This window comes from Erinaceus europaeus, chromosome 8, assembly GCF_950295315.1.
Source record: "Erinaceus europaeus chromosome 8, mEriEur2.1, whole genome shotgun sequence".
NCBI lineage: Eukaryota > Metazoa > Chordata > Mammalia > Eulipotyphla > Erinaceidae > Erinaceus > Erinaceus europaeus.
In genome coordinates, this window is record NC_080169.1 from 30,589,357 (window position 1) to 30,614,380 (window position 25,024).

General features: G+C 35.2%; 1 protein-coding gene across 1 annotated transcript in view; it reads right to left on the reverse strand.

Moving 5' to 3' along the window:
• Positions 1-11,525: 11,525 nt before the first annotated feature.
• The window catches only part of SP4 (Sp4 transcription factor), a 57,517-nt gene continuing 44,018 nt past the window's right edge, over positions 11,526-25,024 (reverse strand). Inside the window, exons 4-6 of the mRNA XM_060196105.1 lie at positions 22,085-22,313; positions 21,562-21,761; positions 11,526-14,901 (exon numbers count right to left, since the gene is read on the reverse strand). Coding sequence (XP_060052088.1) covers positions 14,654-14,901; positions 21,562-21,761; positions 22,085-22,313 — 677 coding nt within the window. The 3' untranslated portion in view covers positions 11,526-14,653. The remainder of the gene's footprint in view (positions 14,902-21,561; positions 21,762-22,084; positions 22,314-25,024) is intronic.

Consider the following 25,024-nt stretch of genomic DNA (forward strand, 5'->3'; position numbering starts at 1 on the left):
GGAACAACATGGTGGACCCTCTTGTGGGCCTCTACAGGACCTTGCCCTCAATGTGGGTCAACAATGGTAGGGACTACACCATCTCTGAAGGGAGGTTGGGTCAACATACTCTGCCACTCAAGGAAGACAGGTCTTGAATGAATGCAACCTAGAATGTTCCTAGTTATAACCATAGAATGCAAGCTCAGACCTACCAGGATGCAGAGGTTACACAGACTCCTGTGCTGGATATGGACCCCAGATCAAATCGATGGGGTTTACAGATAACAATATTTATACACTCTTCCCATATTTGGGAGCTCCTCTCTGCCCTGATTCAGCTTTTTAGTCCTAGTTCCAACTCTGACACCATCTCCCCAGACAATACCTTTAGCCCACCTGCATGTTAGTTGTTGGGTTCAGGTGAAAATTAAGTAAGTCACGGGCCCCTTGAAATGTACCTAGAATTGAGACCCCAAATATCATCTGCTCTATTCTACCTTTACATCCCTGATTATTACACAATCTGTTCAGCTTTATATCTTAATGCTTTTTCAGCCACCAAGTTGCAGATGCTACCATGATGCCAGCCTGACTTCTCTGGCAGACGACCTCACCAGTCTGTCCTGGAACCCTACCTCTGCAGATCCCTGTCCCACTACTGAAAGATAGAAACAGACTGGGAGTATGTATTGACCTGTTCATACCCATGTCCAGTGGAGAAGCAATTACAGAAGCCAGACCTTCCACCTTCTGCTCCCCCTAATGATCCTGGGTCCATGCTCCCAGAGGGATAAAGAATAGGAAAGCTTCCAATGGAGGGAATGGAATACAGAACTTTGGTGGCGGGAATCGTGTGGAATTGTAACCCTCTTATCCTACGGTCTTGTTGATCATTGTTTAATCAATTTAAAAAAGAAACTCTACACCTTTGACAATAGCCTTGTGAATAAATATTCACCCAATAAAGTGATTTAAAAAAAGATGACTCTGAGGATATGACTGTAAAATCTTTGTGAAGACTCAAGAAAAATCAAAGCTAACATCTTAAACTAAAAGCTGTCTAAAATTTTGAAGATGTTGCTCACATATCTTTCCAAACAATGCCCTTCTTACATATTTTCTAGTGCATATTGTCCCTCACTATACCTTCAAGGCAGACAAGACTTTACCTCAAAAGATTGTTTAGGTGTGACTTTTATTGAATGGAATAGATTGATGCTAAATAAAATAGACAGATGAATTCTATAGAAAAAAAAAAGCCTTAAAGTGCTGGTAAAAGGGCAACAAGAATATTTGCCCTTTGGCCACTTGTGAAAATCAGCTGCAGGTGAGGGAAATGAACAGAAAAAAAATCATCATTTCCTGAGGAGGGAACAGATACTAACTAGGTCCGGATTCACAGCTGTAGGGCAGAATAATTAGCATAATTCTATTCCAGGGCCATCATATCTACCAATGACTGGAGCTTATTTACAGCATCCTCATTTGTGAGGGAAGGAAAATTTTCAGAGCCTGTCAGAAGGCTTCCTCTTTAGTCTAAGTGGTATGAATTACATCTTAAACCTCTATCTAATTCTTGTATTTGTCAAGGGAAATGATATTTCCTTGGTTAGTTGAACAAACAGACCTCCTGTCTCATTTAATGATATGGCCTCTAGGAGGAGCCTTGGCAAAATCTGGTTCTATTAGTGAGAAAAAGCAGGGAAACGCCCATGTGGTAGCTCAGCTAAGACCTGAATGGAGGCTTTCTTGTTCAATATGTCTCTGATACTAATAATATCATCGGAGGTATTCCTTTACACTAACAATTGTCCATAAAGTATGGAGACTTGATTTTTTTTTTTTTTGGTTTTAAGTTTGGTTAAACATTAGAGCAACTATATTCTTAGAGAAACCCTTGATTGTGGTCAACTTAAAAGTTTGGAAGCAGACAAAGAAAAATGGTAAAGCTGAGAAAACCATGTGACTTAAGAAATTTTAACATCTAAGTTTTCAGAGATATGAAAACATAGAAGCAAACAAACAAACAAAATTTAAATAAGAGAGAGCAGAGACCACAGCTAGCCAGGCCATCAGATATGTCAAGGGTTGGGATAAAGAAGGGCAATAAGCCTGTGAAAAGATATATACAAATCACAGGAAGAAATGCCACTCAGAAGGTTAAGATCACTCAATGAAGACATAAAGGGACATTTAAGTTGTATTATTTTTTTTTTTTTTACCATTCCTGGTTTTTCATTAAAAAGAATAAAATAAAAAACACCTTTGTCAAGTTCAGCACAAGAGTTAAAGGGGAAAAGGCAGTACAAAACTAATAGATTTAGAGGAAAATAATTCTGTAACATTCACAGAGAAAATACTGAGGTATAATGGAAATAACTGACAGGCAAGATAACTATTATAGCAAACCAGACTACAAGGCTCTAAGGAAAGGAAATCTTCACCTAGGACTTGCTGTAATCTCTTCCTGTACTACTACAGTGCACTCTGCATTGCATTGCAGTTATTTGTATAGGTTTCTTATATTTTCTATATTAATACCCTTTGAAGGCAGACATTATCATGGATTTTTTTAAATATTTATTTTATTTATTTATTCCCTTTTGTTGCCCTTGTTGCATGGATTTTTTTTTTTTTAACTCTCTGCAGGACCTAGCATCGACCCTCGAGCAGTGCTATTGTTCAAACATTTACAGAACTGAAGTAAGTTAAGTTTTCCCCAAAATGTTAATAGGTGGGGGACTTCTGAGACTCAAGAAATTTTAGGGGAGTTGGGTGGTAGCGCAGCAGGTTAAGTGCACGTGGCACAAAGTGCAAACAAAGAAGGCAGAAGGATACCGGTTCGAGGCCCCGGCTCCCCACCTGCAGGGGAGTCACTTCACAGGCCGTGAAGCAGGTCTGCAGGTGTCTATCTTTCTCTCCCCCTCTCTGTCTTCCCCTCCTTCCTCCATTTCTCTCTGTCCTATCCAACAACGACGACAACAATAGTAACTACAACAGCAATAAAAACAATGGCAACAAAAGGGAAAATAAATACATAAAATTTAAAAAAAAGAAATTTTAGTCACACAGTGAAAGCCTCTGTAGGGAGAAAAGAAACATATTATGCAAAAAGAGATTAAATTACAGGTGATCAGAACAAGAAAGAAGTTTTATTTTAGAAACTCTAGATCCAGAAGGAAGAAGCTTTAGAGATTAAATAAATTCATCAAAAGAATATGAATGGGAGTTAAGTTGTAGGGGGTATAAGAACAATTATTTCTGAATATCTCCTAAATCATATTAAACATAATTATTTCTATTCCTGTTTGTTAAACCTTCCACTGAAATTAGAAATGGGAAAAAAAAAACACTCAAGTCAGCACAGGTGGGAATTAAATGAGGATTAGTTATCCTTCCCAGCATGGGGGCAGCACACATATGTAATTAAGCTTTATGTTTGTCTAATGCTCAATAGCTTACAAAGTCCTTTTATATTGGATATCTTCTTCAGAGGTGAGAGATTTAAGAGGAAGAGCAGTGCAGTTCGTTCAAATAAGCTCCCTGTTCTTTTGAATTTACATTGTTGGTTTACCCTTGTAACAAGCTGCTAAGGTTTCTCCCTAAACTAGTAGCAGTCTTCTCTGCTTCTTGTTTTGCTCCTTAAATATGTACTTATATTCCCAGTATGCTTGTAATGAAGTATCCTAAGATAAGGACTATCACATGTAGCATGACAATTCCCAAATCTCTAAGGATTATCATGCCCTCCTTAATGCCTATATTATTCCAGCACCAGGAAGCCCCAATGCTGTCCCAGCAACTCCAGTGCCTTACGAGAAGTATCTCCATGACAGACAGCAAGAGCTACTTGGGATGGGAAAGATAGGAGTTAATAAAGTGTTTCTTTCAGTTCACATCAATTTCCAGGTCCTTCATTCCTTAAGTAAGACAAAACATGTAAATACAGCAATCCCTTCTGAGTCTCAATAGTTTCATTCTGAAATGGTACACAAAATAATAATAGACAAGATCGAAGTCTTAGAGAAGAACTAGATTGAAGAAAGCATAAGGAAAATAATAAGCATAGTATAACATATACTCTATCACTTCTGTCATGCATATTTTAACATCTCTGAAATTAGGATGTGTTTTATCATCTGCCAGGAGAAATGAATGCTGTAGTTATTATTATCCATATATCTACAGCAAACCTTGCAGAATAAGTTACTATTAACAGAGGGGAAATTCTTGGGAATAGTAGGGGGACATTCCTTTAAGAAATATTCTGTCATTAAGACTATTTGCTTTTCTAAATATTTACTTATGAATAAGAGAGAAAGATAGAATAATCACTTTGGCCCATGAGATCTCTGAAGGCTATGCCTACAAGTCTTATGTTCTTTTACTGTATATATAGACCACTCCTGGGTCATTGTTGAAGTTCTTAATAGATGACTATTATTATATCTGGGTCATTGTTGAAATTCTTAATAGATAACTCTTATTATATTATCTATTGACTCATAAAGAACATTCAGAATGTAGCAGCTTAAAACAACAGACACTTACTAGTTCATACAGCTTCCACTGGTCAAAAATCTGAGAAGGGCTCAGTTTGGTGGTTGACTTAAGAGTCATTCCTGAGGTCTGCTGTCAAGTGGTGGATGCTGCTGCATCATCTGAATGCTTGACTGCAACAGAAAATTCACTTTAAGACATTTAACCAGAAGACTCAGTTCATTAGGAAGAGAATCTCTACACGAGGTTGCTTTATGACATGACAGCTCACTTCCTCTGAAGTAAAATAAGTGTAAGAGAAAAAAAATCAAAGAAAAGTCACAAGTGACTTTTTCATGTTGTAGTCTCTGAAGTTACACACTGCCAACCCACTTTATTAATTAAAAGGAAGTAACTAGGCCCAGTCCACAAGCAAAGGGAGGGGAATTAAGTAGACTCCATCTACTAAAGGGATACAGCACAGTACCCACTACTGAAAAAGGGATACTAGACACAATAATAAAAAGTTCATTTGCTGTCCAAAATACTAGTTACGTCATTTGTGTTATAAATCTCATGTAAGCACACATACTAATTGCATAGAAAATTGGAAGCACTTTTATTCTGTGTCCAGCTGCAAGCGTGAGGAGTTTGACATGTAGCGAATAGGAAAGCCTATCTAAAATATGTTATTAATCATTTTGCAGATATAAGTACTAGTCTGTATTTTCAGAAAAAGCATTACATTATTTACAAGTTTTAATACAATTGACATCTCCAGTATTTTGAAAAATAAAGCAAACAAGGAAACAAATGAAGATATAAATCTCTTAAGGCCAAAAACCTTATTCTCATCATAATTTACTCCATTAAAAAGATAATTAAAATACAGTTACATGTTAATAACAGACTGGCTTAATCTTCTATTCATACTACCTTCCTGTCCACATAATTATGAAGAAACAAAAACTATAAAATTATAGTCATTTTAAAATTTATAGTCATTTATATTTTGACTTAATAATCTTTATCACAAAATGTGTGCAGCTTCATAATACACACACATGCACATACATAAACATATATATGAATTTGACGAGGAATAAGCTGACAAAACTTCACAAACAACAACAAAAAAAATTGAAGTTGCAACCATGTGTTTGTGTAATCCCTGAACTGAGGTAAAATCTTTTATCAGTTAGCTTATTGTTTGCCTTTCTTTTTTTCCAACCCTGATTTTCAAACTTATTTGGTTATCAAACACTTGGAAACCTGTTGTGTTTTACATAGCACTGTGAATTACTGATGTATTTAACTCTATCATAAAACTATACAAGCTAGGAGCGATTTTATTAGCTAAAAATATAACTTGATAATGGCTTCCATATTTCAAAAATAACACTATCAATAAAATATTTATGAAGCTACACTTCATAGAAGATAATAAATAACAATCTCAATCCAGCCAACCATCTACACAAGCATGATTCAAAGACAAGTTGGTGTTCAAGACAACTCAAGTTTAATTTCCTCCTGTCCTCTGCACCTTGCCTTTGTCTGGTCTTAGCCCCCAGATCTGACTTAGCTTTTGGACTTGAAATCTATTAATCATAACTTGGCCTAATGAGATCTCGGCCTTGCCTCCTCCCCGCATATACTAGCTTCATGTGCTCCAGTCTCTGTACTTGCTGGCCAGACCATGCCCAGGAATGAACAAAGGCATCTTGAGTCATTGTAGAAATCTAGCTGCAATGAGAGAGCAAGGAAACAGCAATAGTGCAGAAAAGAACAGTAGCCCCTGGTAAGAGAAATGTACTGGTAAGAGAAAGCATTTCCAAAGAAAATGAGCTTGGAAACAGAGAGGGCAAGTTAAGAGCAAAATCTAAAGCCAAAATGAAACAATTCACTTTAGAAAAGATGATACTAAGTGGAGAATAGGAGTTAGATGCCTGTTTGGCAGGGCAGTTTGGATAATTTGTCAATACTTTTTATATATTATCTTATCCGTCACACAATCTCAAAAGCTAAATGAAAGTTGCTAAGATCTCCTTAGTGTGGAACATGCAATTATTCTTTGGTAGGTAAGTCCAAGAGAAAGATATTTAGGAATAAGAAAATGCTCGGACACTGAATTGTACATCTGAAATTTGATAGAAAACAGAAAACAAACACTTCTGCACCCTGTCATATAGGGCTTATTTCATTTATTTAACAAATAGTTCTATAAACATAGGGGATGATTTTAAATATAGGAAAGTATCCTCAGTCAGAAGATACAGCTTACCTGGTAATATGTATGTTTTGTCATGTACATGGCCTAGCTTCAAACCCCAGCATAACTTGTGTCATAGCACTGAGAAACGCTCCGGTGCTCCATCTCCTTCCCTCTTTATGAAGTAAGATTGAAAAATTTAGTCTGGGAATGGTGAAATTGTTCATGTGCAAGGCCCTAGTGCCACAAAGAAGAAAAAGGAAACTATCATCATACATCCAAAGTACTGAACAACATGTGGGCCATTGTTTATTTTTCAATAATTGATTTCTTTTTGTTAGTTTAGTTTTCTATCACTTTGAAATGAGCAAGCAGTACTTAAAATTGATACTTAAAAATTAAGAACTAAGGGTTTATTCTTATACTTAGTATCATGAAAAGGTGATCAGCATGTAATTTGGAGACAAAGCATCAAAAAAATAGCTATTAGATAATGTGAAAAAAATGGTTGAATCAGAGAATTCCCACTGAAATATGTTTCATGTTATTTAGTATTAACTTTTCCAGTATTGTACATTTTTAAAGCATTTCAGTACTGGTGAATATTCCATTCCTCACTCCCTCCTTTTTGGGGCTAACATAATTAATCAAAACTATCCAGTCAGCAGTTTGGTAGTCGAGTTAAATGAGAGAGGTTACAGAAAGATCAGATAATCTCCCCCCAAGGTTGTGTGACTAAGTGGCTGAACCGGGAACCAATACTTTTATGCCTTCCAGGTGGTGATCTCTTCTGTCACTGGGTTTTGCTGTTACCAGGGAGACAGATCCTCTGCATTTAAAGTGCCTCTTTACATTTCAGTGGCAAGGATTACATCCACTACAGGATGTTGCTCTTACCTCTTTTCTGCTGAGTCCTTTAGGTGGCTGGGTTTCAGTCACATTTATCTTTGGACTCATCTTTTTTTTTTTCCTGGATCCCTCTTCTTGTATTTTTCTTCAGATACTAATTTGCAAGGTTTGCTTTCTCACTTCAGTTTTTGAAAGCCACCACTTCAGGGAGACTTTCCCGATCATACTCATCACAACTGTAGACCTAGAACCTCTATGCTATTTCTTTTCCCTTGCCATCACCCATCACCCCTTTTTAATAAGTGTCCACTTTATGAAGGCAGAGATAGGTCTTTTTGTTTGTCTTACTCTTGGCTTGACACCTGGCATAAAGTACACACTCAATATTTGTTCAATAAGTGGACATTTAAAATATACTTATAACTCATTGCTAAAGCTAAATCCTGTAGCAAAATAATCTCCAGAAATAAGACTGGGAAAAAGAGACAAAAATGTAGCTCTTTTTGCTATGCAAGTAACCCAGGCTCAAGCCCAGTCTCTAACACACTGGGGAAAGCTTCAGTGGCATACTTCTTCTTCTAGCGTTTGCCGTACTATCTCTCCTTGTCTCTCTCCTTCTATCTGAATACTCAGCCTAAAGAGAAAGTCACAGGGTGACAAGAAAAATTGAAAGTGAAAATTACTGGTACATTACCTTTACATAAAATTTATTTTAGGCTATGTGTGTATATGTAGGCCCACCTGCAATTTTTTCGTCATTTTTTGGGTCAAAACTATATAAACAAACTTGTTTTAATTCTGAATTTGCTGATCCTACCTAAATATTCTTTGATAGATACCTAAAATGTTACACATAACACACATTTTCATTACCTATATAAATGTACTTTATTTTACTAAAGTATATGGAACAGAACAACCTTGAGCATTGTATTTCCATTGAAGGCTTTTGACAATGTCACACAGTTATGCAAAGGGACTACTATTAATTAGGAAGAAGTGGGAAAATACTACTGCTTTCTTGAAAATTATTTTCTATAAACCACTATTTAATTAATATGAGAGGGGAAAATTGATTGTATGTCTCGAGCTTTTTAAAAGCACAGACTAAGTCTTTTTAATACATAGGCTGAGTCTTTAATATGTTGACTCCCTGAAAAGCCTAGACCAGGGAGAACAGAAGCAACCAGTGGCACAGCTATATAAGATGTTGTGTATTATACAGCAAACCCTAACAAAGGGACTTTTCAAAGTTAACCCAATTACCAAATAATGTGATTATAGCAAAAACTATCCATTGTCTTCTTGAACCCTAAGACAGCAGGAACCTCACATTTCCACTATAGAGCCTATATTTCCCCGTCCTGGAATCTTATGGTGGGGTGCACTTTCCTGCATGCTTCTCTCAATTCATATCAAATAATATTGCATCCGCTGATCTCAACCTAATCAACGCAAGGAGTACCACCTCACCATGCTTCACTTCAGACTGTGTCCAGAGACTTCAGGGGTGGAATGACAACCCTTCAGCTTCATTACTCGAGTGAGACCGTTCCTTTCATAGTATTCTCTAATTCCATTCCAGGACTTCCTAACAAAGTCTCAAAACCTAGATATAGACCAGGTCCCCTGAGATAGAGCATATGTTCACACGTATCCATAAACTAGGGCAAAATATATACCTGAAAGCAAAAGTACACAATCTGTACACAAAAGTACACAAAGTCTGCAGTGAGTACCCCCAACACTTCATCTGCACTATTCCAGCCTTTAGGTCCATAATTGTTCAACAATTTGTTTGGCTTTATATGTTAACTCTCTTTTCAGCCACCAGGTTCCAGATGCCAGCAGGATGCCTACCAGACTTCCCTGGACAGACTATCCCACCAGTGTGTCCTGGAGCTCAGCTTTCCCAGAGCCCCACCCTACTAGGGAAAGAGAGAGGCAGACTGGGAGTGTGGATCAACCAGTCAAAGCCCTTGTTCAGCAGGGAAGCAATTACAGAAGCCAGACCTTCCACCTTCTGCAACCCACAATGACCTTGGGTCCATACTCCCAGAGGGATAAAGAATAGGAAAGCTATCAGGGGTGGGGATGAGATATAGAGATCTGGTGGTGGAAATTGTGTGGAGTTGTCCACCTCCTAGCCTACGGTTTTGTTAATGTCTCATTTTTAATTAATTAATTTTCTTTTTTGTTGCCCTTGTTAACATTGTGTGGTTACTGATGTTGTTGTTGTTGGATAGGACAGAGAGAAATGGAAGAGAGGAGGGGAAGACAGAGAGGGAGAGAGAAAGACACCTGCATATCTGCTTCACCCCCTGTGAAAGGACTCCCTTGCAGGTGGGGAGCCGGGGGCTCGAACCAGGATCCTTACACCGGTCCTTGTGCTTTGCGCCATATGCACTCAACCCACTGCGCCACAGCCCGACTCCCTAATGTCTCCTTTTTAAAATAAACAAAGAAAATTATTTTCTATAATGGAGGAGCACCTTATTCTTATGGGTAATTTAAAATATCATAAGATCATGAGAATGTTGCTTGGCTGTCACCTAATTTTCCTATTTAACTTTACTTGAGAATATACAATGTAGTTAAGGGTTAAATATTTATACTCCCTTGTGGACAGAATGATGATACATGACTTAATATGAAAATACTTTTAAACAGAATATACTTTTGTCAATGCACAGCAAATTTAAATTCTTATTGTCAAGAATTGCTATAATGTAAATATATACACATGGATTGCTTTTCTGCATCAAGATATTATATTCTTCCCTTTAGACCTGAGAAAGTTGTAGTTAAAATTCTGATGTCAAATAAAAATAATAAAAAAAAAAAGCAAGAACAAAAACCACATGGTCATATCAATAGATGCAGAGAAAGCCTTTGACAAAATACAACATCCCTTTATGATCAAAACACTACAAAAAATGGGAATAGATGGAGAATTCCTGAAGATAGTGGAGTCTATATATAGCAAACCTACAGCCAACATCATACTCAAAAAAAAAAATTCTGATGTCAATAATGTGAAAATTCTGATGTCAATAATGTGAAAATATTGCTTTCATGGCTTTTTTTCTCTGGTTCCATCTGGTAAATTGTTAGATAGTCGAAGTTCTTAGGAATCTAAGAAGCAAACTGGTGTAACACACTACAAATTTCAAAACAAATTTTCTAATTGTATTATTTCATTTACTACAATTTATCTGATTGTGATTTTTAAGATAACCAAGATATGCACCTTTAAATTTGATCTGAAAAAAAAAAAATCTTGAAAAAATTAAATCTTTATGAGTCTTGTATGGTAGAGCTATAATGTTTGATTAAATTTGTTGCATGAATACATATTAATACATTAAGCTGTTATATAATCATGTCTAGTTTTGTTCAATAAGATCAGCTAGACATTACATAGCCCCATACTGCCATAGTTTTTATTTATTTATTTTTTCATGACTCTTCCAGTATCTTCCATCAATGGGCAGTGTATTTTCCCTTCTAGTTAACATTCACTACCCCTTACTTTGTTGCCTGGACTAGACTTATAAATCTGATAACTGAAGTGGTTATATATATATTTGTTGCTGAAGTTCTTGAGATTTGCAGGACTGTCTCAGAAGGAAAAGACAGGAGAGCAGATTACACCTATACGGCATACACTGCTTCCTAATGTTTCCGTGACCTTAAGTAATTTTCAATAATTTCTTAGCAACTATTGCTTAAAAATATTTAAGTATAAAGTGCCCATAAATTAAATTTCCATTTCCATAAATATCTAATGCAATAGCTCCAAGTTAGCATGAAGTCCGAACTGGCATTCTTTGGCAGTATGTTCAGAAAAATAGTGACCAGAGTGTATGTAACACTGGGAATTATGAAGAGTTGCCAATATATTTTCTAGCAAGAAGCATATAATTTCCAGGGTTCATTATAATAATATGATTGATAGCTTAAACAATTTATTGCTACTTACATAATTAAATGAAGAAACATGTTAAACTCAAGGGAATTTTTAATAGGTTACTTGCAATTGTTATTGCAGGCAACAACTTGTACATGATTTTATTTTCAAATCCACAAAAAACAAATTTTATACAAATCAGCACTGTAAAAATGTCAGTTACAGCCCCAGAGGCTTTGCTGGCAGAATAATTGTCTAAATTCTAGGATATGGGAAACAGGTTTTCTTTTTTCCTGTCTTTTTTTTTTTTTCATTTTCTTCTTTTTTTATATAAAAAATTTACAAGTGAAATGTTACTACAAAACTTTTTATAAGGAATTTTTGCAAAACATTTACATTTTACCATCAACTATTTCTGTTTTAAAATCATTATGTAGATTTAATACCCTATGCTGCACATCAATTTATGTGGGATGACAACTTAGTGACATGCATAAAAAAACACCACAAGGCATTAAAATGAAGACTTAAATACAAATATTGTTGCAATAAAACAGTTATAAAATTGAAAAATAGGACCTAAACATCATGCTTATCTAAGTTTGACAAATTAACTTTTTCTCCTAGATTACACACTTTTATTACTGCTCTCATGAGAGTGTGATAAATAATGACTTCACATCAAGTTCTAATGTAATCAGCAACACATACACAAACCTAACCAAAGGAAGTATACTGTAAGAAAAAACTATTCTAACACTGGAGAGCTACCATGATAAATACATAGTTTTGCACTGATAATTACAATAAAGAAAAGTTTTATAACAGTGGCAAAGGGAATGAACAGTGAAATGCCATTAAACAAGATTCTACTGCACATCTGTGCCCTATTACTTATAATTGCTATCTCCCACTGAGTCAAATAAAGGACACTGAAATTTACGATTCTTATAAGACAGAAAAGTGGATTCAGAATGGTATACAGAACAGACTGTCAAAATATTTCTAATTTCAGTGATGAAATGTGCACCTGCTAACACAAATTAATATATTTTATATACTATAAAGCTATCCAGATTCAGTTTTTTAAATTTATAATAGGCCTCATTGTTGATTAAAAGATAACTTCCATTTTTTGATGAACATACATAGGTATGTGTTAAAACTGATTCAAGAAATAATGGTGCAGAAAGCTCATACTTGGTGTTAACAACAACAAAAGTGTCACTCTGAGGAAACATGATTCAAACAATACTAAAGTTTCTTTGCATAAAAAAATTTATAGCACTGATTGTGTAGCATAATGATAGATAAAATATATATTTGATGTTTCAGCTCCTATATAATAAAATTATAATTAACACTACCAAATGCTCCTCTGTACCAAAACAAAACAATAAACTGATTCTGATGTTTTAAAGCCAGATACATCAGTTGTTAAGATTACATTTAAATAAAATATACAAAACAATTTACAAAATCCAACTAAAATTTAAAGACTTTGTTACAAGTCTACAAAAAGCTTTAAGAAACTTGAAATTTATAACCACAGTGTAAAAATTTTTTTCCTTTAATCTCAAAGCTTTTTATATACAAACTGAAAGCAATAAAGACCTTCAGTTTTATATAACGCTACAAAGGGCTGGCCCAAAGTGTACTTAATGTAAACAGTGATCATTACAGTATTTCTCCTTCATCAAAAAATATACGATGCATTACAATTTTGGAAGAGAATTTGCAGTAGTACTTTTCCTGAAACAATAGTGAATGCACAGGAAAACATGTGCTTGTATCCAAGCTAACAAAGTTCACAAACTCTTGGTTTTAAATGGTCAATTTCAATGATTCCCTGTAAATGCCTTTTAAAAACACAAAATGTCTTACTAGTACTTAATCTATTGATATAATCCAATTTTTTCATATGAAACTTTTGGCCATCTTTCCTATAAGACTCTGGCACAAAATGAAATACATTTTACTCACTTGGCTGAAATTATTCTGATGTTTAAAAATAATTTTGCTTTATAATATCTCATTTATTATATATTTGTTAGACTATCTTCTCAGGGACCATTTAGTTAGTTCTATAACAAAGAAATTGTTATTTTATAAGTTTTTACTCAGCCCTCTAGCATAGTACTAGAAATAAAATGGGATTAGCTAATTTTCAGTAGAGAGAAAAATGTAAATTATAATGTAGTTGAAAGATAATTTTCTGCTGGCCTTACATAAAAGTGTGGTAATTCTTTCTTTGGCTATCAAGTCAAAGCATAAAGAATTCTGCACATTGTCAACATAACTCATATTTACAGACTATGAAACTAGAGAATGATTTAAACTCTATGCAAATATTTCCAATATAAACATTTTAAATGAATGTTGAGGTTCAACCCAGGGTTAGGAATACAAATCAATCCTAACTTTAAAACCTTAAATGTTAACCTGTCTCATTTAATTTTTCTGAAGCTATTATGAGTTTTGTTTTAACCATTTTCCTCCCAGCCTTTTCCTAAAGTCTCAATCTAAAGTTCAACCTAAGATTTAGCTCTAAGATCTTCTTGTGTCTCCAAATGGAGAATGTAATTGGACTTCACTGATTGTCTGCGTACCACACTACTATAATGTAGTGGTAATAAAGATCTGAGATGCATCTCAGATTATGTTTCTGGAACTTACCTAATTCAACTGTTGAAGAATGTCTAATATTTAGAAAAGACGGCCAAAACTATATTCAGTTGATTTTTAAAAAATCAAGCTAAGGAAATAATGTATCATTCCTATCTTCAGTTAACTGTTTTCTGTGCTATAGGAAAAAAATTCATATGAATTACTACTGACTGAATTTATAACAAAGTACTTTCAAAGATAACACATTCAATTAAGGTCCAGCCTGCAAACTACTGAGGTCTATCTTCCTAAACATGTTAACACATAATGTTAAGAGAGGGGAAGGTTCAATTTAAACATTATTTGAGTTCCAAATAACTATAACTTATATAGTATGGAGAAAATACTTCTTTTGTTTCCAGTACATAAGTTTACTTTTTGTTGTTTTACAAATTCAACACTTGATGTGTTGATTCAAAACCTTGGAATACTTAAAAGAATGAAAGCATGATTTCCTATTCTGTAATCCACTTGACCAGCCAGCCCATTTCCAGATTTTTCAAAGATGTGTAAACTTAAGTGCAGCACTAGAGGTCTCTGTTATAAATAACTTTTCAGAATTCTTCCATGTTGGTTGAAACATTGGGAGTTGCTGGGTTTGAATCTTGAGAAATGGCTGCAACTGTGACAATTCTTGGGGAACCAAGCACCTCTGTGACAGATGAGTCCAGTTCTCCCGAGGTAACAATGGCAAGAGCTGTCCCACCACCTTTCTTATTCTGGTGTGTTTTGACATGTTTGGAGAGATGATCACTTCGCATAAACCTTTTAGAGCATTCTGGGCACTCAAATCTTTTTTCACCTAAATAGAAAAAAAATAGTTGATAAAACCATACATGTTTTGCTTGAATGAAAATATAACTACATATTTTTCTTCTGATGGTGCTAACTTTTTGATTGATGGAAAACTACTTTACTCTAATTTTTATTTGAAAATGCTGTCAAGCAAGCAAAGAGGAGGAAGAAGGAACAAAGGGATTAGAAATAAAAGTCCTGAGTTAAGATCCTAATCCTAAGTACAACCTGGAAATAAGGGCCGAGAACAAGTGAAATAACCACTCTGTGTCTATCTCCCCATCTACAAAATGAAAGCATTTCTAACAGATGACATTTCAAAAATCTCTTGCAGAGATAATTCTGTAAAGTTCAATAAGAAAAAGCCATTTCATCCTTGAATATAACAGGACACATAGAACCTTGATTAACTGATATAATATGATGTTCACAGTGGATCAACAGTTAGTTTTAATTCTTTTTTCTAAAACTGTTATTTAAGGGAATGAATAGTGTTTTCACAGTCTGACTGAAGAAGTTGAAAAACAAGAAAATTCAGTTCAGCTGACCTCCTTAGTAGACCCTGCTTTGACTTAGCAATAGAAAATCTATAGCCTCAAATTTGTCCAGGTCAGATATTTTCCCCTCTTCATGTGTTTGCCTTTAGTTTTTAAATTGCATTTGCAGTATTTCACTGAACTTTTCTTTCTCTTTCAGTCTTGAAGAATTAAATGAAAGCATGAATAAATTGTTTAGAGACAGTTCTCAGAGACATTAAAAATAAAGACAATTTAAGCTTTAAAGGAAATTGACTTGAATTTTGTGAATGCTGATACCTATTCAAGAGTGAAAAAAATAAAGGGGGAATTAACTTAGGATCAACTCAAACTTCATTATTTCAAAATAAAAATTACCACCTTATGAAAGTTAAAGTTGGAAGAAACATTAAATATCTTATTTTAAACTTTAATTTTTCAGATATGCAACTGGGACTCAGATTATTTTACACCAGAATCATATGGCTTCTTAATACCAAAGCAGGACTCAACTTGATTTCCACTCTGGGTGCTTTTTTTTTTATGACACATAACTAACGTCCTTTATCTTTTTCTAGCTGCAATAGCCACAGAGAGAAATTAGGTGGTGATGGACTGAATCACAAAAATCAACCAAATGATTAAACTGTTCACATACAGTAACTGTTTAACAAACACATGTTAATTATGGTGTTCATGAACTCAGTCATGTTCCTGCAAAGTATCAATGGAGAACCTAAGTATTAATTAGAGTCTCTAACTTTAAGAACTACATAGAGTCATTAGAAATCTAACTCCTCAGGATCAGCGAAGTAGTTCACTGAGATAGTGCACTGGTTTGTCATGTACATAACTCACATCTGAGCCTGGGCCCCATCACAATGAAGTTTTGGTGGTTTAATTTCTTTTGCCCCTTTCTCTCTCCATCTGAAAAATAGTCAGTCTAGAGTGATGAAGCCCCACATATAACAATAAAAGAATAAATAAATAAACATCCTCAGCATCTCAGTGGCAAACTGTAAGATAAATGGAATGGGATGGTGACATGGTTTACATGGATTTTCCAGTCTGTCTAGTCCTATGCAGCATGAGTGGCCCATGTCAAGCAATCACTATCCACAGAAGTGTCTACTGTAATATAACATGATTTCTAAATTTTCCACATTTAGCAAGAAATTTCATTACATATTTATCTCCAGAAGGTGCAAAGTGCTTGAATTATGTATACCATGATAAAGTTTTTCCATGTTTTATAACTAGTTTTAGTAGGTTAACACTTTTAATAATTAGTGGAATGAACTTATCCAAATGATTGATAGTAGATATTTATGGTAGGCAGAATACTAACCCTATTCCTCATCCCCATGCCCTAATCTCTGGAATGTGTGAAAATATTTTATTTCATGATAAAAACGATTCTGCTGATGTAACTAAGTTTAGTATATGGTAAATATTTTTGATTGCTGTGGTATATCCTGTCTAATCAAATGTGATCTTAATAGTAGAGAACTTTTTTCAACTGCAGTTGGAAAGATGCAGAGATCAGAGTGTAAAAGAGACTTGACCTGCTGTGGTTAGCAAGAATGAAAAAGTAGCTGCAAGTCTGAGTGCTGAGATCCTGGGACATTAATAAAGTTTCCCTTATACTGAGTGAGATAAAAAGAGAATCTTGTCAGACAAGATTCTGCTGGGTCAGGGGGTGAAAATTATTTTTATTTATTTATTGGACAGAAACAGAGGTAAATTGAGAGGGGACCGAAATTAAGAGAGATACAAAAAGAGACACCTGCAGCACTGCTTCACTACTTGTGAAGCTTCCTCCCCTGCAGGTTATTGACTGGGGACTTGCACTTAGGTTCTTGAACATTTTAATACATGTAATCAATCTGGTGTAGCACTATGTGGACCCCAACCAAGACTCTATATACAGAAAGACTGTCTTTCAAAGATGAGAAAACAAGTTATCAGTCTTCCAATATTAAGAATCACACTGTGGTCCAGGAGGTGACACAGTGGCTAAGGTACTGGACTCTCAAGCATGAGGTCCTGAGTTCAATCCCTGGCAGCACATGTACCAAGTGATGTCTGGTTCTTTCTTTCTCTCCTATCTTTCTCATTAATAAACAAATAAAATATATTTTTTTAAAAGAATCACACTAAAAATTGTAAAAATTGTGACTGAAGAAAACAGATGTCAGGTAGCCAAAAATCAAAGTAAGAATAACAATGAACTTCTAGTTTGGGGGGTTTATTTCTATTTATTTATAAGTAGCACCAGGGTCTCTAGTACGAATGAGTCTCAGGCCAACTTTTTCTTTCTTTTTATTTTAGATAAAGAGGCAGAGATAGAGGAAGGAATAACAGAATTTGAACCTCTGATCTTGTTTCTGGTAAGACAGGTTCTCTACTGGATGAGTGATCTCTTGGCCCAATAATGGTTTATCAGGAATACAAAGGCAAAAATAGCAGCAGTGTCATTAATGCTTTGCATAGATAAACTTTCATTCTTTAAAAATAAAAGGTTGTTGGTTTCTTTTTAATATTTATTTATTTATTTACTTTTCCTTTTGTTGCCCTTATTGTTGTTGCTATTACTGTCATCGTTGTTGGATAGGACAGAGAGAAATGGAGAGAGGGGGAGAGAAAGACAAGACACCTGCAGACCTGCTTCACCGCCTGTGAAGCAACTCCCCTGCAGGTGGGGAGCCAGGGGCTGGAACCGGGATCCTTATGCTGGTCCTTACTTCGCACAACGTGCACTTAACCCACTGCACTACTGCCCAACTCCTCTATTTGTTTCTTTATGAGAGAGGAAATAGAGAACCAGATCATCACTCTGGCTCATGGAAATGCTGGGGACTGAATTTGGGGTTATATCCTTGAGAGTCCAGTGTTTTATTTACTGAGCCAACCCCCACCCCCAGGCTGCCAAAAGATATAATTTTCAATCAAGAATTTTGTTTTAGCCAGACTATACTAATGGAAAGGCACCATAAAGACGTTTTCAGAAGACTCAGTTCCCAGTGCTTTTATTTAGGAATAATTTTGAGAATTTTCCAGCAGCCAAAGTAGTAAGCCAAGCAAAATGAAGACATAAAGTTTGAACTCAATAAAAGAGGAAAAATAATGTCTCAAGATTATATTATGCAGCAAGTTCTACAGAGATAAACTACAGACCAATATCTCTGATGATGCTAAAATATTGAACAAAATCCTAGCCAACTGGATACCGCAGTATATAAAAAAGAATGTTCTTCACGACCAAGTGGGATTTATTCCAGGAATGCAAGGCTTGTTCAATATACATCAGTCAATCAATGCATTCACCAAATCAATAAAAACAAAACCAAAAACCACATGATCATCTCAGTAGATGCACAGAAAGCCTTTGACAAAATCCAACACCCATTCATGCTCAAAACACTACAAAAAATGGGAATAGATGGGAAATTCCTCAAGATAGTGGAGCCCATATACAGCAAACCTACAGCCAACATAATACTCAATGGACAGAAGCTGAAAGCATTCCCCCTCAGATCGAGACTAGACAGGGCTGTCCACTGTCACCATTACTCTTCAACATAGTATTAGAAGTTCTAGCCATAGCAATCAGGCAAGAGAAAGGAATCAAAGGAATACAGATTGGAAGGGAAGAAGTCAAATTCTCACTATCTGCAGACGATATGATAGCATACATAGAAAAACCTAAAGAGCCCAGCAGAAAGCTACTGGAAATCATTAGGCAACATAGCAAAGCGTCAGGATACAATATCAATGTACAAAAAATCACTGGCATTTCTTTACACAAACACTAAGTACAAAGAAGAGGATATCCAGAAATCACTCCCATTCACTGTTGCAGCAAAATCAATAAAATACCTAGGAATAAACCTGAATTAATATCATCAAAATGAATATTCTCCCCAGAGCCACATACAAATTCAATGCAAAAACCCATCAAAGTCCCACCAAGTTTAAGAGAAAAGAAAAATTATAATCATTTATCTGGAACTAGAAAACACCTAGAATTGCCAAAACAAACTTGAGGAAAAGAACCAGAAATGGAAGCATCACACTCCCAGATCTCAAACTGTACTATAAGGCCATCATAATTTAAACAGCCTTGTACTGGAACAATAACTATGGTGCTTAATGTGGGGTGGGGGCTGCACAGAACACTGGAGGCAGGTGAGGTATGGAACTATACCCCTGTGATTTTATAATCTTGTAAACCATAATTAAATCACTAATAAAGTCTTTTAAAGAGAGAAGGAAATAGAAGAGACCTAAAAGACATACATGCTATTAACCATGTCACTAAGTGATGATTTAAGAAATACCATCTGGCCAGCACACATTTTAAAAAAAATGGAGTGCAGTCAAATGGTTCAACTTGAAGTAAATTTTGAACTCTGAATGTAAGAGTCTAATGCTGATAGATAAATAAATAACAATATAAACACATTATTTAGTTATATGGATATCATCACAAAAGGAATAAAATGCAAAAGATTAAACATGGGTTTTTTTTTCTAGGGAGCAGAGAGTGGGGCAGATTCAATAATGTAAGCTCTCTGATTTTTAAATATCACATTCATGTATCATTTGGATGTAATTTTAAATTCACTTTCAGAAAGCAAAAACGTCACTATTTTCAGCAGTGAGTACAAGTTACCTATCTCGCAGCCTGGGAGGGGGCACAGCAGGTATAACATCTGACCTGTGAGCATGAGGTCCTGAGTTCAATCCCAGCATCATATGTTCCAGTGTGGCACTCTAATTCTCATTTACTCACTTTCATTTTCTTTCTCATTAATATCACCTATTTGTTCATGCATTGTAATGTACTGAACGATGCTTTATATAGGTAATATAAGTATACTGCTGCTAGGCTTAGTGTTTCTTAGTGTAGCACTTTTAATCAATTTTGTGTAGAATGCATTCAAGGTATCTGAAGTACTGAAAGTAAATGTAGAATAATTTGACCTAAGTTAGTCAAGCTAATAGAAGAGGATAATAATGTGAATTTAAAAATACAAGAAAATATGCCTCCAAATTGTTCACATTTGTTCTGAAGGAATATATATTCTCACTTCTCCAACAATATAAAGAAACTACAATGAGAGGTTTCAAATAAAAGCAAGCAGCAGTTTTTCTTGGCTTTCCCAACCTATGCAACTAGTAATCTGGGACAAAAATACAGTATCTTCTCATACTAACAAAGACAGCTTAGTATTTTTCTAAAACAGGTATCAGTATTGTTAGGGAATTAATTTATAATCACCCTGTATTTGACAATGTGGTTAGTGGCATTAGAGGCCCTAATGCAATATCACACAGAAAGCTTTTAAAACTTAAATTATGTATAATTTATAGTTAGTATACAGTATATGGATAGTATATTAGAAGCTTTGATTTAAGGCAGCTGATCAGTAAATGTCAGTTATACTTATTTTTTCTCTCTCACATACATTTGTATAAGTTAAGGCCTGAACTCAAAATAAAAATTTATCGGGATTATTCATTTACTCAAAATTAAGTACTGAGCCCCAAATATATGTATCAGACATGTTCTAAACAGGGAAAATCAGTAGTGTATGCAAGTAAGTCCTACCAAAAATCAAGATGTAAATTTGTCACAGACAAAACACTGGGCTGCCAGAAAAATCATGATGTATTTTTCTATGTTCCTTCTATGCAAAAATGTGTCATGATTTTTCTAACAACCTAATAATATACCTACTGGTACAGGAACTGACAAATAGTATGAGAGGTTTCACTATAAATGGATGTAGAAAGAAGAGGCCATCAAAAAATTACTTCCTACATAGAAGAAAAAAGAAATATTATATTTTAATTAATATTAATTAAATATTATTAAATTAATATTTAAATTTAATATTAATTTAACAAATACCTCATTTTCAAAAACTTATATTTGATTAAAAATGTTAGGTAGCACAATAAAAGACTAACAATACAGACAGATGCAAAAAGGATGACACAGGACCTAGTGGGGGTTGTATTGTTATGTGGAAAACTGAGAAACATTATGCATGTACAAACTATTGTATTTACTGTTGAATGTAAAACATTAATTCCCCAATAAAGAAATAAAAAAAAAAGTACGTCACAAAAATAAACCAACTAACCTGTATGGGTTCTTCTGTGTCTCTGAAGCTCATCACTCCTTGTAAATCTTTTGCCACAAAACATCCAGTTGCATACAAAAGGCCTTTCTCCAGTATGCCAGCGAAGATGTGCTCGTAGATGAGATGTTTTACCATAAACTTTTCCACACCCTTCAATATGACAGATATGCTGTTTCTTTTTTCCTGGTTCATTACTGCCTCTAGCAAAACCAAAAAGCAAAAAACAAACAAAAGAACAAAACCAAAAAGCAAAAACAAACAAACAAAAAAATCATTAGTACACTGCTTTGCCATGTGTGTAATCCAAGTTCAAGCTCAGTTCCTACCACACTGATGGAAGCTTTAGTGCTGTGCCGCTAGGCTAATACCCCACTTCTCTGTCTACCTAAGGGAGGGAAAAGTGACAAAAGGATATCAAATACAGATAAAGTAAAAATAAACAACAAATAGTTTGGGTTTTCTGTTTGTCTTTTTATCTATTTTATGTATCCCAGAAAGACTGATTCAGTTAGAGATAACTTACCTTCCTTCTCCTTCCCTACAATTAGGACAGGAACAGGCAACTCTTCGGAGCCGCTTGCCGGGCTGGACCTCTTGATCAGAACCTTGCTGGCCTTGCTGCAAATGCACTTGTGTGAGTTGGTCAGGACTAACAGCACCTATTGTTGCATTTGCAATTCCTCCAACTGCCACAGTTACGGGAGCTATTGTAGCTTGTTGAACTTTAACTCCATCTTGTCCTTGCTGCTGACCTAAAAAAGGGAAGGGAGATAAAAATCAAGTGTTATGTTTTCTAGAAGATCTTTTTAAAAAATATTTATTTATTTTCCCTTTTGCTCTTGTTGTTTTTTATTGTTGTTGTAGTTATTACTGCTGTTGTTATTAATGTTGTCATTGTTGGATAGGACAGAGAGAAATGGAGAAAGGAGGGGAAGACAGAGAGAGGGAGAGAAAGATAAGACACCTGTAGACCTGCTTCACTGCCTGTGAAGCGACTCCCCTGCAGGTGGGGAACCACATACGCTTAACCTGCTGCGCTACCGCCTGACTCCCTCTAGAAGATCTTGCTATTTATAATGCTACCCGTAAAGAAATGATGTAAATTTACTATATTTGCTCTAATAGATCATCTTTGAAAAGTAGAAAAGTAAAAGGGCTAATGACCTGCATTATGCAATCCTCCTAAATTTACATTCTTATTTTAGTAGTCCCAGCTGTCTCTATATCTGGTTGATCTTAGGGCTTGATTTCTCCATCTATAAAATGAAGATGTTACTTGCCACCAATCTATCTACTTCACCAAAATTATTGTGAAGATTCAAAAGATATTATCTGAAAAGCAAATTGAGATCCTCAGATGAAACTTTCTATATATGTGGAATTAACATTTCTTTAATTTTTTTCATTATCTTTATTTATTTATTAGATACAGATAGCCAGAAATCGAGAGGGAAGGATGAGATAAGAGGAAGAGAGACACAGTGACACCTGCAACACTGCTTCACCACTTGTAGCTTTCCCACTGCAGGTGGGGACTGGGTAATTGAACCTGGGTCCTTGTGCACTGTAACATGTGCACTCAACCAGGTGCGCCACTACCCGGTCCCTGGAATTACCATTTCTACACTAAGCAACATATATCATTCACCCCAAGAAAATACAATAATGGGAAGTAATTAAACAAATTTTTTGGTTTTATGAACATTTCTCACCCCTAGATACATAAAATTAAGCAAAAAAATTTTTATGATGAATTCATTTATTGTACCCATTGCATCAAGTAGTTTTTTAAAAAATTTTTTATATTTGTTTATTTATTTTCCCTTTTGTTGCCCTTGTTTTTTATTGTTGTTGTTATTGATGTTGTCATTGTTAGGATAGAGAGAAATAGAGAGAGGAGGGGAAGACAGAGAGGGAATGAGAAAGATAGACACCTGCAGACTTACTTCACCGCCTGTGAAGCGACTCCCCTGCAGGTGGGGAGCAGGGGACTTGAACTGGGATCCTTACACAGGTCCTTGCGCTTCGCGCCACTTAGACTTAACTCATTGCGCTACCACCGGACTCCCTGCATTAAGTAGTTTTTAAAAGTCAAAAAAACCACACATACTTATTAAATCATTAAACAGACATTTAAGTTACTATTATTTTATGCACTCATGTTTTATCACTTACAGTTCACCTGCCAGGTTAGTGTACATACCAACTCGATTACTACAGATATATACTACTTAGAGGAAAATTGTGATAAAATACATAATATGACCAAAAAATTCATTTTTCAGGATTTAAATTGACCCTGAAGCACTTATGGGTAAGCCTTATAACTCCTGTGCTTCAACATAGTTCTTTCTCCTCATCAGGTGTGGGAGTAACAAATATGTAAGTGAAGAGAAAACACCAATGTATGAAGGAATGTTCTCACATCAAGAGAACTGGTACAAGGATGAAACATGTTAATATTTAAGAAATCCCTTACTGCAGCACCCAGTATAGAATTTTTAATTACAAGTTAGGGGTTAGCAATTATTACTGCTAATTTCTACTGAGCTGAGTAGCAATATTTGAATAAAATATGGTAGAGGAAGTTATGTGAATACTGAATGCAAAAGTAGAGCTTGTTTTTAAAGCTGTCTATGCTTTAAACATATTGAGCAACCAGGAAAAGACAATAAAAAATTAGCAAGTGAGGAAACAGCACACATTTTCTTAACAAATTTAGACCTCTAGCTCTCCCAGTCAAGAGCAATCACATCCTCCTACATGCAGTTACAGAACTCTAAAACCTGGGGTAGCACACATATCATAATAGAAACAAAAACATTTTTTCACTGAATATATATATATTATTTTTTATTATCCACATTCCTGTTAACCTTTGAACTAATATGCTTGCTATGAAAGGTAAAACAATGCACTACAGTTGAAAGTTGTCAATTCACAGTTCATTTGGTCATTTGGTGCTTGCACTTGGGAGATTTTCAGGATCTTTTAAATTTTTATTTACTTTATAATTTTATTTTATTATTATTTTAGAGACAGAAAGAACTTGAGAGAGATAGGGAACACACACACACACCCCTGCAGTATTATTTCACCACTTGGAAAGCTTGTCTCCTACTTGAACTCAGATCCTTAAGCACTGCAATGTGTGTGTTCAACCAGGTGAGACACTGCTTGGCCACAGACACTCTCAATGTCTTCACATCTACTAATTCCTACCCTTTCTCTAACTAACAGTTGAAACTATAAGCCCCTCAATAACATGATATATTCTAAAAAGAGAAAGTAAGTTGAATTGGGGCTAGGGAAACAACATAATAATGCAAACACTTTTCATGTCTGAGGCTCTGTTTCCCAAGTATAAATCCTAGCAAGAGGTGAGTAGTGCTACAGTAAAAAGAAACAAAAACTGGGTAGGGCTGGGGACACAGACTTTCAAGGTTAACTCAATTGCCAAATA